Genomic DNA, 27,091 nt, shown 5'->3' on the forward strand with positions numbered 1-27,091 from the left:
CTTATGTGCATTCTTAAAATTAACTCCTGGATGTCAAAGTGTGTCTCATAATGTATGGAATGCATGGATGTTTCCCAGCACAAATGACCCAGGGTTTTCACTTATTGTCAGTGCTTACAAACTGGAATGATGAAGAATTGGCACTCACAAATCTTACAAAGTCACCTCATCTTATTTCTGAAAGCATTTTGCTAGTGCTTCAGAATTTTTCCAAGGAGGAAGAAATGAGAAAAAAGCATCAGTTTCCTTGGAATATAACTTCCTAGCCATAAAACTTTAGACAGATACTACCACTTAAAGACAAAAGTTTGACAGAAAAATATGATTTAACAACATGCTCTATTATCTCTATTGCGAAATATATACAAGTTAGCGTATGCAAGTAAGTTTAAGTACTTCATACTGAATTACCTTACTCTACAAATGTATACTTGCTGCAATTTTATGTGTCAACATACAAAAAAAAACCAAGATGTAGAAACAAAGTGTTTGTGTAGAATCACACAAACACTTTGTGTGATTAAAGCAACTATGTGAATGTGGTGTTGGGCTTGCGTATCTGCATGTCTCAGATGGAGTGCTAAATTGTTTAGCTCTAAGTAAATGAATCTAAAATTCAGTTACTCCTGTGTGTCCTTCAAATTCTACTCTGTTCATACAGAATTCCTCACAGTGGTTCTTTCTGCAGCACAGCTCAGTTGGGTATAAATCATCTCTGTCCCTAGTCTCCATTGTGGCATCGTGTGTTGGCATCTCAATTCATATGGGTCATTTGAGAGAAGCAGAACAAAATGAATGTCCATTCTGCCTGCTTTAAAGCTGAATAAGACCGAAGAACCTTTCATGAGATTTCAATGGAAAGTTCAACAAAGACGAATCAAGGTGCCCCTTGGTAAATCAGAAGAACTGATTCAAGGATCAAGGGCATTTGTGATGATCTGACTGTGTAAATCTATCAATGAAATCTCCAACAGATATGTCACCCTCTTCAAAACTAAATCCTGCCCTTTCTATCTTTTGTAAGGATATCTGTGACTTTTGTTTTTTCAGATGCTGATTAGTTAACCAATACTATTTGTTTATGAATCAGAATACTTTAAAATGTTGCTAAATCAATAGAGCGGTGCTGTCAAAATATATCAGCTGCCTTTGTAAGTTCCATTACTGCAACTATAAACTAAAATGCATTTAGCAGTCAAAATGAAAGAACATTCCATTATACCTGTTATAAAATCAACCGTTCTTCCACCTTTTTTTAAAATCAGTTACTTTGCTGTTTATTATATTAATCTATGAAGGAACAAGCTAAACTTAAAGCATATTTCCTTAATAAGAAACGTATATTCCCCAAAAACTTTAATATTTAAGTTGCAGTTGATATCATTTATATTATGCATACCATGTATCAGTTGTGTAAAGCTACACACAGAGTATTCCATAATTATGCATACACACACTTCCACACACACTGGGGTGCTATTGCAAATGGAAAAGCCTACCAGTTACCTTGAGAACAAGATAGGAGATAAGTTAGGATAAACTGGGATAAACTGTGGAGAGTGTGCCCTCTGCGGCAGAATGTTAGGTGCAACCATTTAAGTTGCTGTCAAATAACTGTTTCAGTCACTGAATATAGAATGACATGGTCCAGGAGAAGGTTCAACATGACCCAGGAAGAAATGGGACTTTCCAGATTTCTCTGGAACTTTCTGTTCCTGGGTTGATTTTACAGATATCTCTACTTCCTGCCTGAAACCTTTTGACTACTTGGAGAATACTGATCTTAGCATTAATAGTAAAACTAAAGGTTCATATTTAAGAACAGAATTGTTACACTTAAAACCATTTCATAATTTCAAAGGGATTTAAAAGTATTGCTTTCTCTGGATTAAACTAGAACACTTACTCCATTATTTTTATAGTCTTTTCCTGACATCAAAATAATTTATATGCAACAATTAGAAAAAAATCAGGGCAAAGCATGAAATGCACACAAAATGCTTTTCACGCCATTAAACATACTCAAAACTGATTTGTTGTTAAATGACAATATTTTGGTTTTAGATTACGGCTCCTTAATGAAGCATGGGCCATTATAGGTAATATCAGTAGCAGTTGGGTAATGCAAATGTATACATTTTAAACTGCTTAGTATTTTATATAAATTATTGAGCTAATTATTATACAAATATTGTATATTTCAAAATATTGTCATTTATGCTTTGAAGCCAAATTCTTACAGTTAGTTCTAACTTAACATGCATCTGTACTTCAGTCATAATTCCCTATTACTTACTCTTGATATATTAATAAAAGAATATAGTATAGAAAAAACACAATTCAGTGAAGAATTATTCGCAGAGCAGGCTCAGTACTAAAAAATAAAATAAAACTGTGGTGAAGTAGTGGAACCTAAAACATATCATATGTTTAACAAGCGAAAATGGGCTAATATTTCCTATTGGGTTCAAATCTACAGGTGCTTATTTATGCCTTTATAAGATGGGTGAAATTTCATTGATGATTTATTCTATATGGTTACCCTGAATTGAAAAACTGAGGAGGAAGAGATGGCCCATCCAACAGGAATAAGGAAGTCAAAGAAAACTGTAAATCAGTCTGGCAGTAGGGCACCTGCGGCATGATCTTAGAGAAGATGCAGCTGTTTCTACTTGTTGCAGGCAGGTGCTATATTTGCACTCCCAGGAAGTTTAGATATTGCACACGGACTGTGCAGCTCTATTTATCTATATACCACAGGCTCCAAATAAGCAACCTAGTTTTTGCTAATAAAATCGATGCTTGTGTCAACCTTCCTAGTGTTATTGTTAACCTAGCATTCCATTGCTACGGATACATTTTAACATATGACTTCTTGACTGTCACAAAATTCCCACTTCTGTCACAAAGGTAAAAGAAGATGTCATGTAGAAAATCCTAGGTCCTATTTTAGTATAAATGCTAGGTGAATATAAATGGCTAGTTCATGTATGATATGCCATATGCTAATTAAATATATAAAATAAAAATGCAGGCCTGGAATGTATTATACTCCACATAATTTTCTAAGATTTAAGTTTCACTTTCTAAATCAAATAATTTTACTCTAAAGGAGAACTGAATAAATCAATAACTTTTCGTTCCCTCAGACACTGGATAAGAGAAGCAAAGGATCCATGGTTCCTAAGATCCCAATCCACAGATCTGTAGGATTCAGCCATAAGAGAGTAACTACATATCCTGAAATAAGGGTAGTAGAAGACTTTCACAGGTGGATACATCTCACAAAAGAAATACTTAACATGACTCCCTCAAGTGCCCAGGACAGTGTTTTTAAAAGTTATCACAATTTTGTACGTGTAACTTTTTACCTTGGGGGAAAGCTTTCTTTTTTATTTGGTGGAAGCTGTTTGCTTGGCCGCCTGAGAGACTGGCTGGGCTGGATCTTCATGGAAGTTCTGGGTGAAGATCGTGCAAAAGGATCTGGTGCTGGAGGCTTTTTGGGAATTTTTTTTCCTAGGCGGTTCACCCACTTTTGCTGTTCCTCTGTAGAATTAGCTAACAGTAATAGATTCTTTGCAGTTGAAATATCATAATTCACTGAAATATATTAAAAACAAGTAGTTCAGAACCGAATCGTAGTAGTACAAAACTGTATTTGAAGAGAAACCATGTCTTATTTTAAGAAATAAATGCATTTAATTTTTTAAAAATCACATTAAATTACACATTAAACAGCATTTTTGTCCAATCAAGACTAGTCAAGTTGAAAGGGCTGATGTGCAACTTTCCAGCTGAAATTGAGGCAGAATTTTAGCAAGATTTTTCATAGCATTAGCCTTTAAACAATTCAGCCAAGTATAGTCAAGATAAGCCATCTAAATTCTATTGCATTCTCTGATGCCACGAGAGAGGGCACTTTGTTTAAAATCTCTTTATTTCTCGCCTGAATGATACAGCCTAATTAAAGGACATCCTTGGCTCTAACGCATCTCTGTGGTAGATGGCTACAGAATTTGAAAACCTACATATTCTTCTGGACCATTTTTGGTTATTCTTTTTTTTTTTAATTTAACTATGGACTATGAAGTTTTCTAAGGATCAATTTGCAATCAACTTGGATTTTATTTATTTTAAACTTACCTTTAAAGGAGAATATGTGTAGCTCAAAGTTGATCATCATTGATGGTGTTACCTAGTTTGGGTAATGAAACATCTGCAAGAAAACAACCAGGCTCAGAGAACGCTAAGGAACCCTCAAGCTTACCTTTGCAAGGTGCTATTATTTCTTCTTTTTTATCCATGTGATCTTTATGGCATTTGATATGACAACGGCGACATTCAAGAGCAGGAGGAGGTTTGAACATGTTCCACAAAGGCTTCATGCAAGCTTCACAGTTGGTTGGAAAATGATACAGGGTAGGTATAAACTCATGTCCCTTGTGGCAAATATAATTTGATTTTTCCCCTGATGTCTCTACAGGAAACTCTTGTTCTTTTTTACTTTCTCCTTCATTATCGTAGAGGATCTGGAATTGGGGAAAAAGTCAGTAATATTGACAGAGAAAACATTTTTCTAATGACAAAAGATTAATTATGGAAAGGTTTCAAATGCTTCTTAAATATTCTTCCTCCCTACAGTAATTCTTAGCAAGATTTTTCTTCTATTCTTAACATGGGAAAACAGTGATTTTCTCAACCTAAATTGACAGCATGCATAAGATTATATAATTATTATAAAGTGACTATAAAATAACTTATTTCTGCTGAAGAAAAAATATGGTGCCTCACAAGATATGATGCCTCACAAAAACATCTGGAAGTATATGTATATGTATATGTATATGTAATATTGTCTCCTATAGAACAATTGCCTCTCAGTGTGTTTATTTCACATTTGTCCAATAAACATGGCACCTCATCTTTGCCTACATTATATTTGGTTAAATGTTTTTAAATAAGGATACCTGAAAAATCCTGGGAATATCTTTAGAATCTGCTCTGTACACATCCGTTTGTGTGACAGGTCGAACATGGAAGAGTTTGCTGTAGTAGCAGAAATGCAGATATGAAACAAAAATGCAAATTAATTAACCATAAATCACTTAAACATGAACTTGTAATGTAGCAACATTTCTAGAAGTTTTCCCATTTACTTCATAGATCTCATCTTAGACTTTAAATAAGATTTTAACTGTGCTCTTAATCCAAACTTTGATTTTTAAAGCTTTTTCAAGGTTCCATCCACTTACAATGTATCAGTCTGTAGAATGGATTCTCCCCCATGCATCCATTTTGGACTAATGATCTAAATTTGATTAATGGAATAACCATTAAATTTATTAAATTTATGGCCATTTAAAATTATAAAACCCTAAAAGCACTGTATTTTAATTACATAAATATCAAATTTTCTAAAGTTGCTCTGCTTTTCACAGGTTGGTACATTATAGAATATTTACAAATTCATCAAAGGGATCTAGTTTATTTTAACTAACTCACCATATTGACTTTGTTAACAGGATTCCAGAATCACAAAAATATTGACTATGTGCAGAATGAAACAAAAACATCACAATACTTACTCTATGTCCAGTACCATGTATGGATTGGACTGTTCCTTATCTTGTTCATTATGATAGAATAGTATCTTCTTGCTGCTTACTATTATATACTGTTAAACAATACAAAGTATAAGTTGCAAATTGATTTTACTTATATAATCAAATTTTGTATGACAACTTTTTGACAGAATGAAAGTATGTAAAATGTTATTTTAATAAGGCAATTTAACATAACGTCCAGTCTGGCTAGTCAAAATATAAGAGAATAGCCTCTCTTCCTACAAAACATATTTTATCTTAAACGTCAAACAAAATAATCATAGTTTTTAGTTATGTATTAATCATATTTCTATGCCATTGCAATAAAAACAACTATCAGCAGCTTCCATAGAAAAAATATAGCATGAAACAAAACCAGTACAAAAATAAAATAAAATACAACAATGTACAAATGTAAAAATGAAATTAAAAAATGAGAGGATAGGTTAACTTGATATTTGCATAAGTTTTGGGCAATGATCAACATATTATCTTACCACTGATCTCTAAGTTAGGACAACCTAAAACTAAACATCTGGATGGAGGGCTGTTGTGTGCTCTTTTCTGCTGCACAACTTTTGAAAAATTTTCTAAGATCCTACACCTAGTATTCCCCATTGAAAATTTACCCAAGTAAAAAAAAGCCAACAAACAAAAATAAAAACCAACTCTCTGTGACTTGTGTATGCTTATCTCATAGCACAACAACTATGAGATAATAGCTTCTTCACTAATAGCTTCTTATGCTATTAGTGAATTGGTCTTTTGACTGTAATACATAGCCAGGCCCATAATTTCTTAAAAGCAGCACAATTGCAGCAACAATGGTTTGATTCGTTTTTGAGTAGCACCTAGTGGCACATATCATGTCAAAGTAATATCCTAAAAATTGTATTATTTACCTTTTTTACCCAACCAAATTTCTTTGTGTTGTTTCTAGCAGGCAATGATAGCCATCCTTCAAGTCGTGACTCTGAAAAGGATTAAATTAATATTTTAAAACAGTATTATACAGATATACCATTGCTTTAATGTTATGTCTCATTAAGAAAAATGGCATTTATTACACATTGTATTAACCTATAAACTTACAAGCAATAAAACAGCTGAAATGTACAAGCAAAACAAGCGACGTTCTTTTACAGTTATGCCACATCATGTACCTATGTCACATTCTTATTAGTAAATATATTACGTCCCAGAACAGAAATACACAAAGCATTATTATTGCTGCCTTCCACTCATTTTTACAAAAAAATTAAATACAGCAGAGATTTTATATTGGAGGATATCCTGCAAGAGTTCTCAGTGCATCATCTGGCTGACCTCAGCTTGGGAGTTCAAATAGGGCCACCTGATTATTAGTTCAATACAGAAAATCAAAACACTTTCCTCTTTGGAACTGTGAAATTAGGTTTCAGGATTGTGAGAAGCATCATATTTAACATACAGAATGTTGTGTGCTTTCTTTCAAAACCAGTTACACCAATTTTTGTTTAATATTATTATTTAGGATGAAGCACATTAAAATCAAATAAGCATGCGTGTCTTCTTTAGGGAATTGTTGCTTTTATAGATCTTTCTCAAAGTGCAGCACTGGAAATATAGTTGGAATTTAAAATGTATTGTTATCTGGAGAGATATTACTATTTAAACTGAGTAATAGGAATTTTGATTTTTATCAATAAAAAAGCTGGTTTTAAATTAGACATGTTTTGCACAATTATGTACTAATGACACGTGATTGCTAAGATGCATAAATTAATCTTGCAAATGAATATAGAGGATGAATATATTAAAAACTTATGATCAAATGGGCAAGAAACTTTGGTAATAATATAACACTTGATCAGCTGGAGAATATGTGGAGTAAAGGACTGAAATTTGCATAGAATTATAACTTGAAAGAAAATTTTTATAAGATGGTGTACCATAAAAGATGTATAAGGAAGTGTCAAACAGATGTTGGAAATACAATCAATGTGAAGGTACTTTTTATCAACTTTGGTTAATATGTAAAAAAAACTAAGAAAATATTAATTCAGATATTTACTGAATTAAAGTAAATATCTGATCTGTATGTATGTATGTATGTATGGTATTCAGCTTTGTTCAGGTATTTTCCACGTCATTATAGTTGTGCTTTTAAAGTTGTAGCAACGTTTCGGCAGAATCTCATCTGCCATCATCAGGCTTCTGTATTGTGTTCGTCTGTGAGTCAGACTTTCACAGCCGTTTCTGTTTTAAATTTGGGGCTAGCCTACTGCTGTGCCAGAATGGTTTTTTCTTCATCCTGATTGGTTGGGAGTCTTGGTCTGTGTTTATTGGTCTTGGAGTTTGCTGTGTTCTGCTTGATTGGTGTTTCTGATATCTTCTGTCTGTTTTGTGGCTTTTTTTGTCTTGATTGGCTGGCAACATTGTGTTCCTGTATTGGAGGTTTTTAGTGCAGCTTGGCTCCGAGTAAATGGACGGCTATCATTTATTAGGAAGCTAGGTTTCATCTGGGTGCCTGGTTGGGGTGTGTTTGAGCTGGAGGGGGGATCTGTTTGTGCCCAGGTGTTTGCCTGGCTTGTGGTGTGGAGATTTTTTTGTTTGTGAGTGCAGGCTTCCAAATAATTGACAGTCTGGTGGAATTATCTCTTCTATTCATGCTTTCAGGTCTTTTTTCAATCTCTATGGCTTCTCTGATAATTCTGTACCTGGTGTTTTCTATAGTGGCTAGGGTTTCGGTGCCACTGAAGTCGATGCTATGACCTGTGGCTTTCATGTGTTGGACTAGTGAGGAAGTGTGTTCCAGCTTTTTTACTGCATTTTTGTGTTCATCCAGGAGGGTACTTATTCTTCTATTGGTCTGTCCAATGTATGTGGCAGGGCATGATGCACAGAGGACTTCATATATGCCTTGGTTTTCCATATATATATATATATATATATATATATATATATATATATATATATATATATATATATATATATATATATATATATATATATATATATATATATATATATATATATATATATATATATTTGTTTTCTGAGGTTCTCAGGTATTTGTATGTGGATCTTTGTTATTGTTTATATATATATATATATATATATATATATATATATATATATATATATATATATATATATATATATAATTTGTTTTCTGAGGTTCTCGGGTATTTGTATGTGGATCTTTGGTTATTCGGGTTTTCTCCGCGTAAGATTCAAAGTATCTAGGCAACGTTTCGATGAAGTCTCATTCATCATCTTCAGGCTTGCTTCTTCGGCTCTGTGCTTCTCAGAGTGATGTGAGCTTTCAGCTGCTTCTTCCTTCTAACTGCCAGTGGGGGTGTGACTTGACTGGGTGGGGGCTTGGCTGCGTGCTCCGATTGGGTGGGGGTGTGTTCTCATTGGTTGGGGATTTGGCTATGTTCTGATTGGTTGGGGGCTGGCCATGTTCTGATTGGCTGGAGGTGTGTTCTGTTCAGGTGGGGGCTTGGTTGTGCTCAGGTTGGTCTTAGTTACTTGGGGATTTGAGCTGGTGAGCTGTGATCTTGCTGTTTGGCTTCGAGTTTGTGGTCGTGCTGCATCTTCATGGTGGGGGTCAGTTCGCTTCATGTATGGCTCAGAGGGGTTTGAAGTGGGTAGTGATGCAGCTGCAGTGCGGCTTCTGGTCTGTGGTCGTGTCTCATCTTCTGTGTGGGTGTGAGTCTGCTTTTTACGTGGAAGTGTGGTGGTGGCATCTTGTGTGGCCCTGGTGGGTGTGGGTCTGGTGTCATTCATCATGTTAGGTACTCGTCTGTTCATGAGGGCGGGTTTCCAAATGGCTGGTAAGCGGGAGGTGTCATCTCTTTTATTCATGCTATGTGGGCGTTTTTCTATCTCTATGGCTTCTCTGATTATTCTGTTGTTGAAGTGTTCGGTTTTGGGGATAGTTCTGGTATTTTTAAAGTCAATCTCATGTCCTGTGGCTTTGAGGTGTTGGACCAGGGAAGAGGTCGGTTCTTCTTTTTTGATTGAGTTCTTATGTTCTTCAACGCGTGCACTTATTCTTCTGTTAGTTTGTCCAATGTATGTGGTGGGGCAGGCGGTGCAAGGGATTTCGTATACTCCTTGGTTTTCTAACTCGATTTTGTCTTTAGGGTTTCTTAGGATGGTGAATATTTTTTTGTTTGTGCAGAATGCTGTTTTAATGTTGTGTTTTTGGAGGATCTTGCTGACAAAATCAAGGACTCAAATATGCCCAGAATGGTAGAATGAATGGTGAAATTAATGGGATTGTTGGAGATTGTGAAACTGACTGCTTTGATTAAAGAAAATATTTTACTTAACTCCCTTTCTACTTGGGAGCCACTCTTGGAAGTTTTTTTTTTGAAACTGAAAGAAATGAAATTTTAATTTTGGATTTTGGTGATTAGACTTGTCTGTTATGGTTTATTCTAGTTCAAAGAATTGTTGATTTAATACATTATAATAATAATAATAATAATAATAATAATAATAATAATAATAATAATAATAATATATTATTATTATTATTATTATTATTATTATTATTATTATTTAGATTTTTATCTGTATTGATGAAAGGTAGAAATTACTTTTTTATGGCTTTTTGTTCTTTGTACTCTCCAATTTTGCTTTTTTTCCTACCCCCTCTCTCTTTCTAATTATTTTTTCTTTAATTTTTTGCATTTTATACTTTTTTGACATTTAATAAAATTGGGGGGAGGGAAGGTTGAGGGGTTGGGGAACAAAAGCATAAATGAAGATGATTTGGATAAATATGTACTTAGATGCAATTTATTTATTTTTCACATTTTTGTCACAAAAATAATCTTGGACTGGAGAATATCCTCTTACCATGTCCTTCTGTTTCTTAAAGATACAGAGCAATTTCTGGGGAGAGATACATGATTCTAGTTTGGGAGGGATTTTTTGTTGTTCAAAATCTGAACACCCTTGCCACAGTACATAATCTGAAAAAATTTCCATCACCACAATCTAAGTCTAAATTTACTCATTATTTGGCTTTTAAATGACTGTATTGAAAAGATTTTCATAATAAAGTTTCAACTTAAGACTTTGGGCTTTTGGAGAGAGTGAAATATTACAGGAAGTGTGACAGTTTGAAAAATACAAAGCTACAATTAGATGGACTAATTTAATCTGCACTTCTAATTGAAATTTCCCCTTTCCAAATGGTCAGATCCTAACGTTTCAGTGGAATAATTAAAGCTTGCAATAAGGGCCTCATTTATACAAAATATAGTCGGTTAAAAATTTATTAGAAATATGTATGTGTTTGAATAACATTTATATTAGACAAGTATAGAATTATAATTGTTTACTGTTATAATGTTTATTATGTTTTTGTTGTATTTTTCACTTTTCATCACAGCACTTTTCAGTTTTTTTCCCTTTTTTGACAATGTATGTATCAATGCCACTATTGTTTTAATGCTTTCCTTTTTTGTTTTTTATATTAATTAAATAGCAATATAAAGTAAATTATTAAAAAGCTAGTAGTCCTAACTTTTTTCAGTAAATCATATGCATAGAGGATCTGCAGATAAAGGGAAGACATGCATATCTCATGCACCTACATGAATGCAACATCCACAAAATCTAAGATTAAAATTAGTTGCTACTCCTTTCTCATGCAGTACAATCCTCCTTGGTATCTACTGTCCTCAGTGTTAGTAAGGGAAAATAGGCAACCACGTTTCGTCACTACACATTTTCTGGAAGGTCACCTGGATCGTCAGGTTCTGAAGGGGGTTGTGCAGAAGACACTGGTTCTTCCTCAGAGTCAGAATCAGAATTGAGAAACACACAAGAGCTGGAAGGTTTAGTAGCAATACTGACAGAGGTGGAAGAGCGTTGATAGGTAAGAGACAGAGATTCTGAAGTGTGGGACTGAGTGATACGAACTGAGCACCCAACAGAAAGAGGAGGGGGGGAAATGCAAAAAGGATTAATGAAAAATAGATTTAAAGAAAAACCTCACAACTGCTTATTTTGAAATCGAATAATGCAACAGATCTGGATTCGCATAAGAACTATAACCTACTTTTGACTTATTCAAAGGTAGCCTGAGGAAAAAGGGTTAAAATTTAATGACAGAAGGATGAAGACATTCCCAATTGTAACTTCCCCAAATAGAGTCATTAATTGTAATATGTCTCCTTTTCTTCCAAATAAGAGAAGGACAAATCTTACCAGGGAAACCATCATCCGTTTCTACTTCACCAGGGCCACATATACTGCTGTTGTCTAAGCCAATATGTATTGTTTGGAGTTGACACCGAAGCTGTTCTATGTCGCTATCTTTGCTGTCCAGAGCCATTTGTAGTTCGATTCGTATCTGGCTCTCTTCTGCTATTTGCTGTAAAAGGAGATTCATGAAGCACAATCAGAATTAATTTTTAATGCACGATAAAAGTCTTGCTTACAGAGATGGTTCTGACAGCAATCTCTTAACTCAAACCACTAAAAGCGAACTATCATGGGAACTGAAGAAAATAAAGACAATTAAATAGCCCCTATTTCAGTATAGCTGGGTGATATAGTGAAAATGGGAGACTAGAAAAAGGTGAGATAAAGCCTCCTCAGGTGTTTTAAATTGTCATCAACCCCTGCCTCGTAACCACCAGTAACCACCACTGGAAGGATATTAGATTGCGAGACGTTCTCTAATGATTTTCAAGAGTACTTTTCAAGAATAATTAAGCTAAAGAATAACTAAGTCGGATAAATTGGTTAATACCTGAAAGTTTCATAGTTTAGATTTTTCAACAACTATGTGAGAATTTTTTATTATCATATAAGATACTTACAGCTTGCATTTCATTGATTTCTTTCTGATATTTAATCATCATCTGAGTTAATTTTTCCCGTTCGGTTTTCAACTCCATATGCAGTTTCCTGTTCTCCTTTTCTTTTCTTCGGACATCTGTGTCAGCTCCTCGTTGGATGGGATTTTTTCGATTCATAACTTCTGCTAACTTATTCACAGCCTGAGTGTAAGAGAAGAATAAATGGGCAGCTTTTTTATGTGATTAGAATTAAATACATTCCCTTCTCTCCTTCCTTATGTATAATATCGCAGTGATAACTGTGGTCACTTTCTCATTTATATGTTACCTGTGTTTTCATTGTTCTCTCATAAGCCAGCTGTTTTTCAAACTGAGTCCTTAGCAATCCAAGATCATTTTCTTCTTCATTCAGATGGGCAAGCCCTGTCAACAGATAACAAAATAGGTAGCACTTGTGAAGCTAACATGAAATCAATTGCTTTTATTTTTAAGTTTAAATACTCACTTTCTTGAATTTCCTTCAGTTTGTTATTCAGCTCTTCCTTTTCATTTGCAAGGTTTGCCACATCACTAGTCAAAGTTCTATTTGCTTCTTCCAACTAAGATACAGAAATTATAAGAAGCGTAAGTCTCATAGAATAGAAATAAGCCAACCAAGCATTTAAGTAGGAGTTGAAATTCCAAGTGAGGATGGGGGAGGAGGCAGAAGCTCCCAGCAAAGGAGTTCATGGCAGCAGTGTGGGAAGCAGACAAAAATAGAAGCTTAAAAACAGGCTTGTAAGGGAAATGTACCAAACAATAGTAGAGTTTAAAGGTAAAACTAAGTAATAGGGCTAAAAAAACTTAGCACAGCTTGAATTTAGAAAGGAAAGTCACTTGCATCAGAAACCATCAGCACATCTATGCTAGAAAAAAAAATGTTTAAACTAGAATCCCTCTAAGCTACTTAAAAATATACTGTGCTCTCAGAACATTATTATACGTTCTGATGATCATGTAACACAAGTACTGAAATCTATAAAAGGTCCTACTGTAAACTCTTGGACAAAGAAATTAAATTTATGGCATGGAACATTTCTGATGCCATAATACTTCTAAGCCAAATTCAGAGCCAAAGCATCAGTGACTGCAGCATACCATTATACTTGGTATGTTTATGGGACAGTCTCTAAATAAGTTTGCTTCCTGGAGGTTTTCAGTACTGTTGTCAGTTGCAATTTCTCATGCAATTGTTTTTTAAAAAAACAGGAATGTTTCATGTTTTATTGACTGACAAGCCTACAATTCGAGTCTTCTCGAATCACTTTGCTGTGTCGAGTGAGTCACTTACTGATCCTATCGTGGCATCTTTTTCACCAAGCTCCTGTTTGTGCCTTGCCATCATTTCTTTGATCTCCAGTTCTTTCATGATCTTCTCTTTTTCCAGATCAGAATACTGTTCCTCAGCAATAGAGCGAGCCAACTGTTCAGAGTCAGCCTTTGTTAATGTGATCTCCAGTTGCGCTGCCAATGAATCCCTGTAATAAATTAGTATACATTAAAATTAGTATCATAATAAATTAGTGTTACGGGCGAAGATGCTACTTCGGAGTTTTGTTACTGGTGACTATTATTCAACCTATCATCGTCTCACCTCTCTTCTTGTAACTCTTGTATCTTTTGCTGTATTTCTTTACAAAGTTTGGCCTTTTCTTCACATTCTTCTTTAAGTTCCCGAACTTGTGTTTTATACAGTGTCTGAAATGTTTTACAAAAGAACAGCAATATACATATTATAGCTTTGGTGCAACCAGATAAATGGAAAAGAGTTGTGCTACTAAAACTGCCCATTTTAATTTAAGGTAAGGAATCTTCATAACATTTTTGCTAGGCTAAAATATATGTAAAACAAGATTTTGTCAATATTACCCACAATGACCAGATTAATTACCAGTTGTCAACATTATAAATAGTCAAAGCTATCAAATACTCTATTTTACATTAAGTAATTAATCCATATATTAATATTTGTTATTATAAAGGTTTCCCTTATGCACATTTCCAACTCTAGGGGGCGGTGCTCAACTCCATTTCTTAGCCAAGGGAGTCAATGTTGTCCATAGACAGTTGATCAGTAATCAACTGTGGCCAGCATGACTATACATATATTTAAAATAAAATATATTAGGAAAGTGTCAACAAGTATGATGTAATGATTAATGATCCAGACTAGGAGTGGGGAAAGTCCTTCAACTGAAGAGACCTTTATCCTTCAGTGTATGGATTTGGGCTGAGATGGTAATAATAGGATTGTTACAACTTTCATGTCATCGATTATATTATAACAAGTCGTACCACTGAGCTAACTTTGATTTTTAAAAGATATTCAGGGTTGGACCTAACTAATATGTGGAGAGATTTTTATCAGGCTGATAAAAAGGCAATGTTTTATTATTGCCAAAGAAACAAACTGAATAGGAAGTGAATCTTGGAAGTAACTTGAGGGACACCACAATACGTCCATGCTGATAATGGTGCTTTATACACTTATGAAAAACAGTATGTAATATGCTACTAGGTCAAAATTTTAGAAAAATGTAATGCACAGTGACTAATAAGTCAACAAATCCCAGAATATTTACAACTGTGTGATACACCCAAAAGATACATAAGGCTTAACACTTAAAAACACAATACTGAGTATGTTAATATTCTACATACCGAAAAATATTGTTCCGCTTCAAGTTGGTCTTGAATTTCTTTCATCTGTCCGTCTGCATCTTGACGCTCTCTGACAGAGAATTAGATAAATGCAATTTTAAAATAATACTACTTCTATGACAAATGTTGCTGGAATGGACTATTAGTTCCCTCCTTCTTGATTGCCAAGGCCGCGTAAAAAAAAGTTAATCTTTTCCAAAGTTTTGCCAGGTCAAACTTCATTAAATGAGGAATTAGAATTCAAAGGAAGACAATGAGACTGTTGGATGCTTGTGGAGGGGAAGAGAGTATTAGTCATGTTCTTTCAGATTCTTTGCTATACGATATCGGTCAAGATCTGTGGTTGCAGGATTGTCTGACCCAAATGCACAAATTCCTTCTTTAAGACACAAAGTGAGTACAAAAAAAACCCCCTGCTTTAATCTTTTGCATATTTTTGTACATTCTGGACTTTCTGATTTATTTGGACTAACTGAATGTTGTTTCCTTTAGCAGGAAGGGCAGACAGGGCCTATTATGTTGATGCTTCATCATTATCCACAAGGGGGGGTGGGGGAAAACAGAAGCAAGCCCTGGAAAGGTTTTCCTTTTCACCCAGGACTGACTAAAGGTAGTCCTTGCTTTATAACCAGAATTGAGTCTGGAATTGTGACCGTAAATCATTCTGGCATGACTTCACCCAATTTTATGACCTCTATAGTGGCAGTCATTAAGCAAATGCCATGGTTGCTAAGCGAATACTGTGATTGTTGAGGAAACCCATTTTAGCCAGTGGGTGTTTTTCTGGCAAAGAACATCATAAATTGCAATCATGGGAACTGTAAACAGTCTAACATAGGCCTCTTGCCAAGCACCAAAAATGCAACCATGTGACTGAAGGGGTGGGCGGGGGAGAATGGTTGAAACCAAATCATAACTAGCACTGGGGAGATCTGTCATAACTTCAAAGTTTGAACAGGTTGCTAAGTGGCCAATCATAAGTCGAGGATTATTAATATTTGGCCCCAGACTGTTTCTTGTTCTTTTCATGTACTCTCTTGCCCTTTTGGCTGAATAGATCTTGAGTCTCCACTTCACCTCCTACCTAATCCTTATTGGGCTGAAAGAAAAAGAGGGAAACATAACAAATCCTATCTGACAACCAAGCACAGTAACTTTTTAGTTTTTCCTGGACAGGATCAAAGCTAAGTGATTTTCTGTCTGTTGCAGCATGAAGAAAAGTGCTCTTTATGATGTGGGGTTAATAAAAAGGACACCGTTCTCCTGCTTTGTTATACTTGGATGGATGTTCCCCAAGCACAGACAGACAAGGAGACACACACCTTCAACCTGTTCCTACAGGGGGAAACAAATGACCTCAAGGGATGGATTTTGTCCAGAAATGTCCTTTGCCGTCCTAATGATCCACCTCTGACTTTATCTGGCCTACAAGGCTGTTGGGGAACAAACCCAGATCCTCTTTATTCCCTAAGCAGATGCGCAGCCACAGAACTGCCTATGTTGATGAGGTTTTAAAGTGTAATTTTTCCATAGCCATTTATGATACAGGTACATGCAAACTAGGAAGCAAAAGCAAAATATCAGGGGGGAAAATGCATTATTGACATTGAGTTGTTTTTTTTACTTATGGATGTGAACTGAAGTAAAAGTCAAGAACTCCCCCAGTATATCCTTAGAATATCCCTATGACCCTGTGAAACACCCTATCCTCAGAGGTAACAACTGCTCTCACCCTTGTTAAAACTTGGCTTTGCCAATTGGCTTTGGGCCCTGAGGGGGCCCAGCAGTCGGATCCTACCTGTTCCACTACCGGTTTGGTGATGGGATAAGAAGACTTCATCCCCGTGCCGGCCATCTCTTGGGCCTACTTTCTGAATCATTTTAAATTTACATATTTTTAACATTTTAATTGCTTTTATATTTATTTTTTTATGATCTGCACCCATTTGCCTGCACCCAATATGAAGCCACCCATTTGCCTGATAGGGGAGATGGATGGCATATGAATTTAAGAATCAGTAATAATAGTATCAACACTGCTGAAGAATGATTGAAATCCTATGTTTCGATACACCACAATTTAGCATTCCACAGCTCAGTTCTGAGTCTCAATCCACTGTAATGGAATAGAACATTTATTGCTGAAGGGACTTACTTGCGTAGCTCATTATTTTGCTTTTCTAGGCTTAGTTTAATTTCAATAAGATGGTTACTCTCTTGTTTTAGCTGCTTCTCTGACATCTTCAGTGCATTCAACTGCTGGGTTTGCATTTTGAAATCATTTTGGATGAGGCAGCGCTTTTGCGTTTCTTGTTCAATTTTTAGTGTCAGGTTTTCCACCTGCAAAACAGATTGATACTTTGTAAGACAGAGTTTTACGACCACATGCATGGAAAATAACGTATTTTATGCTTGTGTAATTTAATTACATGATGTCAATTTTTTAAATAACTGGACAATCCTTCCTTTCGCATACCAGCTGCTTTGAACTATAACTTAATGATCCTATATAAAGAGTAGTTTCAGTCAAGGATTTTTTTCCTATTTTATTGATTTTTATTGATGTTCCAGCTGCAGAGTAGGATAAATTGTCTCTAAACAGAAACTGTAAAGAAAAGGTTTATAGATAATGAAAGATTGTATTACAAAATTTATAGTCCATTCCTAATTGAAAGCCAGTCCCATTCTCTAGTCAAACTTCAAGAGTCCTATAAATGTGTCCTTTCAGAACTAGTCTTACAGCCCAGTTTTGTAGATATTTACTCAGAACTTCAATGTCCACGTCAATGTCCAGTGGGACATATACCCAACATTAAGTTTAAGTCATTTTTATCATAGCAATGGCACTTAGACTTATATACCATTTCACAGCCCTCTCTAAGCAGTTTAGAGTCAGCCTATTGCCCCCAATAATCTGGGTCCTCATTTTACCGACCTCGAAAGGATAGAAGGATGAGTCAACCTTGAGCCTGGTGAGATTCAAACTGCCACATTGCAGGCAGCCGGCAGGCAGCAGAAGTAGCCTGCAGTACTGCATTCTAACCACTGCGCCACCATGGCTCCTATCATGCATGGTTTGAAGCTAGTATAATCAGTATTAAACACTCTTCCTTGAATTGGAGAATTTTGAAACAAGTAAATGAAAATGTGTATTCGAAACACCACATTAATATTCAATGAAGAATTTTAGCACTATAGGGAATGAAGGTGGCAATTTTTAATGCGTAGCCAAACATTTTGATTAACATTCCTGAAGTACAAATAGCTTTTGTTTTTCATTTAAAAATTTCACATTTCTAATTACTTATAGAACGGGGAAATAAGACCCCAAAATATTCCATGCAGGAATACAATATACCTTTAGCTTATACCCTAGAATACATATCCCTGATTTTTAACCTTTCCTGATGCTGCATCCTCTGACCCCATGCTCAAGTACTGTGATCATCAAAAGGGGCACCATGGAGCATGATATGCTACTAGCATTTGACAAAGAAACATAGTACAGGTGGTCCTCAACTTACAACCATTCATTTAGTGACCAGTCAAAGTTACAACAGCACAGACTTATGACCGTTTTTTGCACTTACAACTGTTGTGTCATGTTATCAAAATTCAGGCACTTGGTAAACTGACTCAAACTTATGACAGTTGCAGCATTCCAGGGTCATGGGATCCCCTTTTGCAATCTTCTGACAAGCAAAGTCAATGGGGAAGCCAGATTCCCTTAACAACCGTATCACTAATTTGTTTAACAACTACAGTGATTCACTTAGCAACTGTGGTTAAAAAAAAGATTGTAAAATGGGGTAAAACTCACTTAACAATTGTCTCACTTAGCAACAGAAATTTTGGGCTCAATTGTGGTTGTATGCTGAAGACTAACTGTACGTGCTCAAAATTACCTATAGAACTCTTTGGATTCATTCTAGTCCACACTTGGTTTTGATAAAAAGTTAAGTAAACATAAATTATAAAAGTGGAACAAAAACAGAGAATTATTTATCATAAATATAGCAAAAGACAGGAAAAGCTGTAAGTAGATGTAGTACAGCGAATATTAAAACATATTTTTTAAAAGTTTATACTTACATCTTCACTTAGTTTATCTTTTTGCTTAAGGAGCTCATTTATTTTCTGCTGGGATTGCTTCAGATCACAGTCCAACATAGAACACTGCTTTTCAACCTCCAGTAAACAGTTTTCTACTTTTTGCTTGGTAGTTCTTTCTTCTGAAAGTTTCTTTTCCATTTCTGTGAAAGGGAAAAAAAACCCAGCTATTTTTTTATTTGGAAATTCATATTTGCATATAGTAAACAATTTTAAACAAACAATCCTTTGTTTAAAATATATACATATTTTTGTAGAATTTGAAATCTAAGCTAAAGTATCCAGGCACACAACCAAGGATGGAATATCTGAGAGGAAAATTATAGAACTTAAGTAAGGATCTGCGTATTAATAGTCTACTGAATCAGATAAAAAGTTCTGTGAACTGTCCATTTTGGTCAAAAAGCTTGAAATGAACAATTATTTTAGTATTTTATGGAGGTCTCCCAGCCTGCCAATGCATAGTAAGCTTTCCTCTTTTTCCTCTAAAAACATTTTGTTCACTGTTTCATGTATTCTCAATATTGCTTTAAAATATGATTGACTGTTTAATAGATAGGATATACACATATATAATGAGCACGCCTTGATCAAGAAAGCCCATAATCATTTTGTGCAAACACGTTAATATATATGCATTACTTAATCAAGAGATTTCATATATTATCTTTGTTACATAATGTTAAGGTTTTCATAAAAATTTAGAGCAGTAGTATACAATTTATGAAATGGTTAGCAGCAGAATTCTCTGTGTAACCATTCAAGAATCAGTTCTACTGCCTGGTTTAATGTTTGTAGAAATGAAGCTCCAGTCAGGTGAGTCATATTTTGCCTAGAACTCTCCATTCCAATCCCCAGTGTAGATGCAGACATATGTCTGAAACTAAGCAAACACACCCTAGGACATTTTTAAGAGGGCTTAAGAGAAACTTCTGAAAAAAGTGCTCCACGAAAGAGCAAGAGTGTGAACAAAGGAGCTCTGTTAGAAGGCCTTTTATTATGTTGATCATGTCATCCCATAAAATGTGCTTAGAGTAGGAATCCCAAAGCCTTTCACTATCCTCATACCAATCCTATACAGAGGTCAGGAAGCCACAGTGCAGGGAGAACACAGGAAGACAGATTGACTTCAGGATGGAAAATGAATGAGACAAAATTGTATACTCTACTTTATTTATTCAACCTATGCGCTGAATATATATTAAAGGAAATAGCTGGTTTGGAAATAGCCAAGAGTGGTTTTAAAACCAGAGAAAGCATCATCAATAACTTGCTCCATGGCTGAAACGCAAAGGAGCTGCAAGTTCTAGTAATAAAAGTCAAAGAGCCTAGTACAAAAATGGGACTAAAATAAAATATAAAAAAGACCAAGCTAATCACAGCAGGTAAAGGAACCAGGACTGACAGTGAAGATACTGATGTGCTGGATAGCTTGTCTTTTTGGACTGATAATAACCATAAAGGATCCATCAGTCAAGGAATATGCCACAGATTAGCACTTGGCAAAGCAGCCATGAAGGCCCTGGAAAAGATATTCAAATGCTTTCTATAGAGATTATAATAGTGCAAACAATAGTATTCTTTCTGACACTCCATGTAAGTGAAAGTTGGACTTTGAAGAAGCAAGATGGGAAAAATATAGATTTTTTGAACTCTGGTGTTGAAAAAGACTCCACAGAACACCTTGGACAGACAAGAAAACAAACCAAGTTAGCCTAGAGTTGACTTAAAGGACTAGATTAGAGACTAGATTAGAGACTAGATTATCATGGAGAAAAATTACATTGTCACTAATAGTTGACTCTGACTTGATAGCACATAGCTCAATCGATCAATCAATCAAAACAAAGTTTTAAATTAAGATTAGTTTCTGGGTTATAATAATGAAATATATTGATTTATTCATGTAGGTCTTTCTCATTCTTCCTTCTGTTCCTGAACTGACTGTATAACCTTAATCAAAGAATCATTTTTTCTGTGGAATCACATTCATGTTTTTGAATAGGAGGCTGAATATAAATATGCTAAATGAAGTTATGAACACATGAGGTTAAATGCATACCTTTCATAGCTTCAGACTTAGCTTCTTCAATCGATTTATATATTTTGTTCTTGTCTGCTAGTCGGGCTTTTGTTGCTTTATGTTCAACCTCTTCCTGCTCCAAGTTTTGTTGTATGACTTTAAGTTTGTAAGTCATATCTATTTCCATGTTGCTCTTCTCCTGTTAGGCATAAATCAAAATATCTCATAATTAATATGAACCCTACTGGTTGTAGACAGAAAAAATGTAGGCGTTGACCTAAGTATTCAGTCTGCTACTTCAATTATTATGCAAGGAAGCTGATATTAAAAAACTATGATGAAAAACCTAATATGAGATGATAGAAGAATCAGGATGAGGATACCATTCTGTCTGGTGCTGGTATTTTCTAGTTGCACAAACTGGTTAAATGAAAGTTGTGTAAGCCCTGCATACTCCCCCCACCCACACATCTCTGCTTAATCTAGTTCCAATAAATCCCTCCTAGCTTCTCTTTAAAATTTACAATCAAGGTATAGTTCATTAACATGGATGTGCAAAATGTTTTGCCCTCACAATAACTGTCAAAAGTATTCTGAAGATTTTATTTAAACCACAGTATAAAAATTGGATATTTCAAGTTTCTTAAGTTTTTCTAGCAAATAAAGACATGCTGATGTGAAAATAAAATGTTGACAGGGAAGGTAACCACATGGCCAAATACAACATGACTGTTTACAGCTATATGTATACCATTCTGCTTCTTAAGTTACTGTTTTTTTTTAATTATTGCGAAAAAAAATAGAGAGATTCTGTGGTAGATTGCAGTTAAGACTTCATATTGGCATGTGTATTGTGCTAATCTTACTTTGCAGTTGGAAACTGCAAATATGTGTGCACGCTTTAGTATATTTTACAAGCACACAATGTTATTGCTATTGAGATTTCGTAAATGCTCAGACTATCTAGGGTTGGTTAATGGGACCCAAATGCATTATGTGCTTGGACTTATGCTTCAAGCCTGTTGCTGTTCTCGAACTTTATTTTAAAATGCCAAGACAGAAAACTGTTGCTTTGAGATTTCTGGCGAATTCTGCTACTTTCTGCACTCCTTGCACTGCATTTCATTTTGGCTTTTATTTTGTTCCAAGTTCAAAGCAAAGATGTTATGAACCCAATATTCATTGAAAACCACCACTCAGTTCACTCTGTGTGGTTAGGACTCAAAAACTGGGCATTCGTGTAGCATCTGTCAATAACTCTTTACAGAAGCTGCATCTTTTTTAGACTGGTATAGTTTGATTAGAGGAGCTGCTGACTCCGAATCACATTTTCCCCTTCAAATCTGGAGTGCTGCAGAATTCTATTTGAAATGCTATGAATAGAACCTTGTTTTATTAGCTCAACTGAACAATATAATTCCTTTTTTTAAGTTTACCTTTTCCAGATCCGTCAATTTGTCCTGTAATTGTCTTTTCTCTGCCTCCACTTTAGCTAATATATTCTTCCCATTTTTTACTTCTTCTTCCAAATTAAGCACTCGACCTAGGAATATTTAAAAGATTTCAGCAAAGAGTATTATCTACATATCAATTAACGTGTAATCCTTGACACGCTTTGATCACAAAAGCAAATCACTGATGATACGTTCTGAAGGCAGAAGGAAAATGAGAATGATCAGCTGATTCCTGTGAATGTTGACATGTTGATAAATTACATATTTAAATTACATATTGAAATGAATAATCACAGTAAACTGTCCCTACGATATGAAAATCACTTTCTAAGAGACTGGTTTTCATACCCTGTAGATCGTGGATAATTTCTGACCCATGAGTCCGATCTCTTCTTTCAGATTCTAGAGCTGACTGCAGATTCAGAAATTCCTTCTCCAGTCGGAGCTTTGTATTCTCTAAGGCACAGTTTTTATCCTGCAGGTCTCTGTTGTTAGCTTCTAGCTGCTGAATTTGCTTTGTACTTTCTGTTTGGTTCTTTCTCAACCTGGCTGCTGTATCAGACTCCGTGCGCAGCAAGGCATTGGCTTCATCCAGCTATTCGAGACACAAAAATACACCACAGCATTACATACAAACTAAAAAAAGTAAGCTTTCTTTAACAGACACTACCATCCATTTATTGTAGCAAAGCATAACATAATTTTTAATTATGAAGTTATTCAGAAATTAAAAGTCTTAAGTATCATTAGGAGTCTTAATTGAAAACAGAATGGTAACTTGCCTGTCTTTGTAGCTGAGTAATTTTTTCATTTGATATTTGGGAGTTTTGATTCCTCTTTTTCATATCCTCAAGTTGATCCTTCAAACTGTTCACTGAAAGAAAGAAAAAAAGCACTAATTCGAACATACGGGTTTTGTAACAGTATGTCACAAGTTATTCCAAGCAGCAAAGGCAAAATGGGATTCATCAATGCTCTTCCCTCTGATGCCACAAATAATGTAGTTTTTCTTTATTGTTCCTGGTGAACATACCATCGTTTTCTAGATTGCGTTTTCTATCTGCTTCGTGTTCCGCCTTCCGCTGGTATTCTGCATTCTTATGCTGTAGAAGAGCCTTTTCCCTTTCCAGCTGTCTGAAAGAAGATTCTAGATGTTTCCTTGAAGATGTCTAGGAAAATCATGGAGGAAGAGAAACATATGATGGGGACATTTTTCTAAAATTACAGTAAGGAGTCCAATAAATTTTCTTAATGCAAAAATCAAAAACATTTCTCATTTGACTGCAGCAAATATACAATAAGAGTGCTCAGCAGATGGGATCTTGCCAAATTGCTTCCAAACTGCGGAGCAGTCAGACAGTTCCATGTGTCAGAGCATTAGGGTTTGAAAGCATAAAAGTAAGTAAAATGGATTTCTATCTACACAAGCAACAGAGGGAGTCCTCACTGAACAACCGTAATTGGAATCAGAATTTCTGTCACTAAGTGACATGGTCATGTAACAGCATGGCTTAGCAACAGCAGTTCCAGCACTTTTGGTTGCTGTCATTAAGTGAATCCTGCAATGTTGTTAAGCACATTACATGGTCACCATTTGCAACCTCCAGCCAGTTTCTCCACTGACTTGTTGGAAGCCAGTAATGAAAATTGTAAATGGTGATCGCGTGAGTGGGAGCGTTGGGCCATTGTAAGTACAAGGACTGGTTATAAGTCCCACTTGTCCAGTGCTGTCGTAAATTTGAATAGTTGCTCAATGAGTGATTGCTAAGTAATTGTCAGTTCCCTTAACAATTCTCTCTGTTAATATAATGAATCAGCCTCATTGTTAGAGGACGCAGAGGACTGATTTCTAGAAAAGGTTATCAGGAAAGACCGCAACTTTCTCACATTTGTCTGGTTTGCACAGTATATGAAAATATAATCCACAATATAGAGACTACAGAGGCCAGACTCAGGAAACATACTGAGCCAAAACCAAGCAATCCACAACATATTAGAGCATGTTATAGGGACCTTGTACTGTATTTTAAAAAATTGCAGATGATGGAGGTTTACTTGCACAAGCTGTCTCTAGCACTAGTAACAAAAAATCCTACTCTAGTGGGACCTAGGTTAATCGACACAATGATTGATGGGTGCCCAAGGTATAAAAGACAGAGAATAATCAATTTAGTGCACCTGATTTGCAGGATTGACTACATCACTAATACCAAAAGAGCTATTTGGCAGGATAAAAAACACCTCCTTTAAACTGACCTTGCCTGCTGGAGGCCTCATAGGCAGGTCCATGAAACAAGAATGGCAAGAATGCAGAAAATATCTGCCACTGCCTTATTTTGCTATGTTTTTCGACTCCCTTGCCATGGAGAATCCCATCCAAGCACTAGCCAGGGCCAACCCTGCTTAGCTTCTGAGCCCAGCTCAGGCCAGCTAAGTATTGCCACGCAGCTGAGAGATTGAACTGCCCCATGATACATTGCAAAGAGGACCTTTGCCTAGTTCTCATTCGTAAGTAAGTGTCCAGAAGCTAAATATCACACAAAATATTGGCTTTTGCTTGACTTCCTACCAAAAGAAACAACAGGTAAGTAACATACATCTTTTGTGCCTTTAAAATAAATAACCTTTTTTTTTGATAGCTGGGACTGAGGAACATCTATTGTATGCTTTTTCACTGAAGCAGTGGCACTGCCTCAAATGTAAAGAAAACATGCCAAAGTAGAAATGTAAATAAAACACATAGATAATCAGGGCTGAATTCGATCCGCCTAAGTTCCAGAGGAGATTGCCCTTCCCTTCCCAGATACATTTCCTGTGGGATCAGGTAGCTTATTGCCTCACCTGATTGTTATTTATGCTTTTAAACCTTTTTATTTTTTTGAAAGAAAAGAGTTAAAAATAATCTGCTATACATTCACAAAACAGTACTATGTCTACACTTTATTAAAGTCCAAATAAAGATAGTGTAACAGTCAATAAATTGTGTGACTTTAGGGGTTTCTAAGTAAGAATTTATAGCCAAGAAGATGCATTAAAGTGCCACAAAAGAATTGAACTGATTTTTCCCCTCAAAAGAGATCCTGCACTAATTTTGAAACTAAGTAAACATCCCTCTCAAAATTTTCATGTATGTAAGTTCAAATGCTGGTTATATGCAAAATAGTTTATTTTATTTTCATAATCTATTAGGCATCTCTTGTCCACAAATTCATTAATTTTTTTTCAGAATACACTCAGTGTCTCAAATTAAAAAGATAAAATTCAAAAATTCAAAACAAGGTATTTAATGTATATTCAAAATACAAAGTAAATTATTCATTTACCTCCTCATCCAATTCCTTCATTATTTTCTCTAGGCGACTGTTGATAGCTCTGAAGAATAATTAATGTAAGTGTGAGAGAGGTACAGAATTATAGATGGAAAAAAGATATTCTTTAAGATAAAATCTTCTGTACAGCAAAAATTAAACCATTTATAAGTGGTCAACCAAATATGATTCCTACACAATTCTTTTTAGCAAGGTTTATTGAGAAGGATAGAATGAAATCAGATTTCCAACAATTCTTACAAGAACTGAAAAGTGAACTACAATATTTTATAATTATAACCAATATATACCCATATTGTATGATTCTAACTGATTCTAACTTGTCTCTTTAACAATAATTGGCTAGTTTGCAGGTGGCTCTTTAAATAATTATCTCTTGAATCTCTATCAGTCCAGGAACCAACTCATATAAATTACATCCATACTGAATACTTCTATCTTGTTTGTTAAATTTTGGAGATTTAGGCTAGATATAGTAGGATCTGCTAATTGAACAAACCCCTATTCAACCTTATTTAATACAGGATTATGTCCAATTTTTAGACATTTTCTGCAATAGCAACAGTAATAGCACTTAGATTTATGTACCACTTCACAAGTGGTTTACAGAGTCAGCCTACTGCCCCCAACAATATGGGTCCTCATTTTACCAACCTCAGAAGGATGTAAGGCTGAGTCACCTTGAACCAGTGAGATTTGAACTGCCAAACTGCAGTCAGCCGGCAGTCAGAAGTAGCCTGCAGTACTGCATTCTAACCACTGCACCACCACAGCTCTTAACCAATGTGTCATCACAGCCTGAAAATCTTCAGGCCTCAGAACCCTCTTTGATCACTTCAGTATATTTTCCTATCATTTTGTGTACGTGCAAAAATAGGCTTTACAGAGTGAAGCTCTTCACAAAAAATCCTACCTCCCAAAAATAAAGCCCAAGATCCAAGCAAATGTCATATCCTTACTCATTGTAACCCCTCAACATCTCCCCCACCCCATTTTATATCCTGTCTCCCAGCAAGCAGGACATTGCCCAGCTTTGCCCTGTGTGAAACTTTCTACCCTCCAA

The 27,091-nt window shown here is 35.4% G+C and overlaps 1 protein-coding gene across 6 annotated transcripts in view; it reads right to left on the bottom strand.

The window, feature by feature from the left end:
- Positions 1-27,091, bottom strand: part of ROCK2 (Rho associated coiled-coil containing protein kinase 2) — a 116,884-nt gene that overhangs the window by 4,805 nt on the left and 84,988 nt on the right. For 3 of the 6 annotated variants that reach the window (XM_087946631.1, XM_087946624.1, XM_026674309.2), the window contains 21 exons: positions 26,023-26,071; positions 23,733-23,868; positions 23,482-23,573; positions 23,048-23,294; positions 22,682-22,788; positions 21,285-21,444; positions 19,205-19,365; positions 17,268-17,452; positions 15,113-15,182; positions 14,046-14,149; positions 13,743-13,929; positions 12,918-13,011; positions 12,741-12,835; positions 12,434-12,613; positions 11,817-11,982; positions 11,351-11,527; positions 6,506-6,576; positions 5,586-5,674; positions 4,968-5,046; positions 4,268-4,529; positions 3,372-3,600 (listed from right to left, as the gene is read on the bottom strand). In XM_087946631.1, the coding sequence (XP_087802757.1) occupies positions 3,372-3,600; positions 4,268-4,529; positions 4,968-5,046; positions 5,586-5,674; positions 6,506-6,576; positions 11,351-11,527; positions 11,817-11,982; positions 12,434-12,613; positions 12,741-12,835; positions 12,918-13,011; positions 13,743-13,929; positions 14,046-14,149; positions 15,113-15,182; positions 17,268-17,452; positions 19,205-19,365; positions 21,285-21,444; positions 22,682-22,788; positions 23,048-23,294; positions 23,482-23,573; positions 23,733-23,868; positions 26,023-26,071 (2,940 nt within the window). The remainder of the gene's footprint in view (positions 1-3,371; positions 3,601-4,267; positions 4,530-4,967; positions 5,047-5,585; positions 5,675-6,505; positions 6,577-11,350; positions 11,528-11,816; positions 11,983-12,433; positions 12,614-12,740; positions 12,836-12,917; positions 13,012-13,742; positions 13,930-14,045; positions 14,150-15,112; positions 15,183-17,267; positions 17,453-19,204; positions 19,366-21,284; positions 21,445-22,681; positions 22,789-23,047; positions 23,295-23,481; positions 23,574-23,732; positions 23,869-26,022; positions 26,072-27,091) is intronic. The other 3 variants (XM_087946656.1, XM_087946648.1, XM_087946642.1) reach the window with 1 other exon arrangement.

The sequence above is a fragment of the Notechis scutatus genome, chromosome 1, assembly GCF_049901735.1.
Source record: "Notechis scutatus isolate UNSWTSFEM ecotype Mainland chromosome 1, rNotScu1.2, whole genome shotgun sequence".
Taxonomy (NCBI): Eukaryota; Metazoa; Chordata; class Lepidosauria; order Squamata; family Elapidae; genus Notechis; species Notechis scutatus.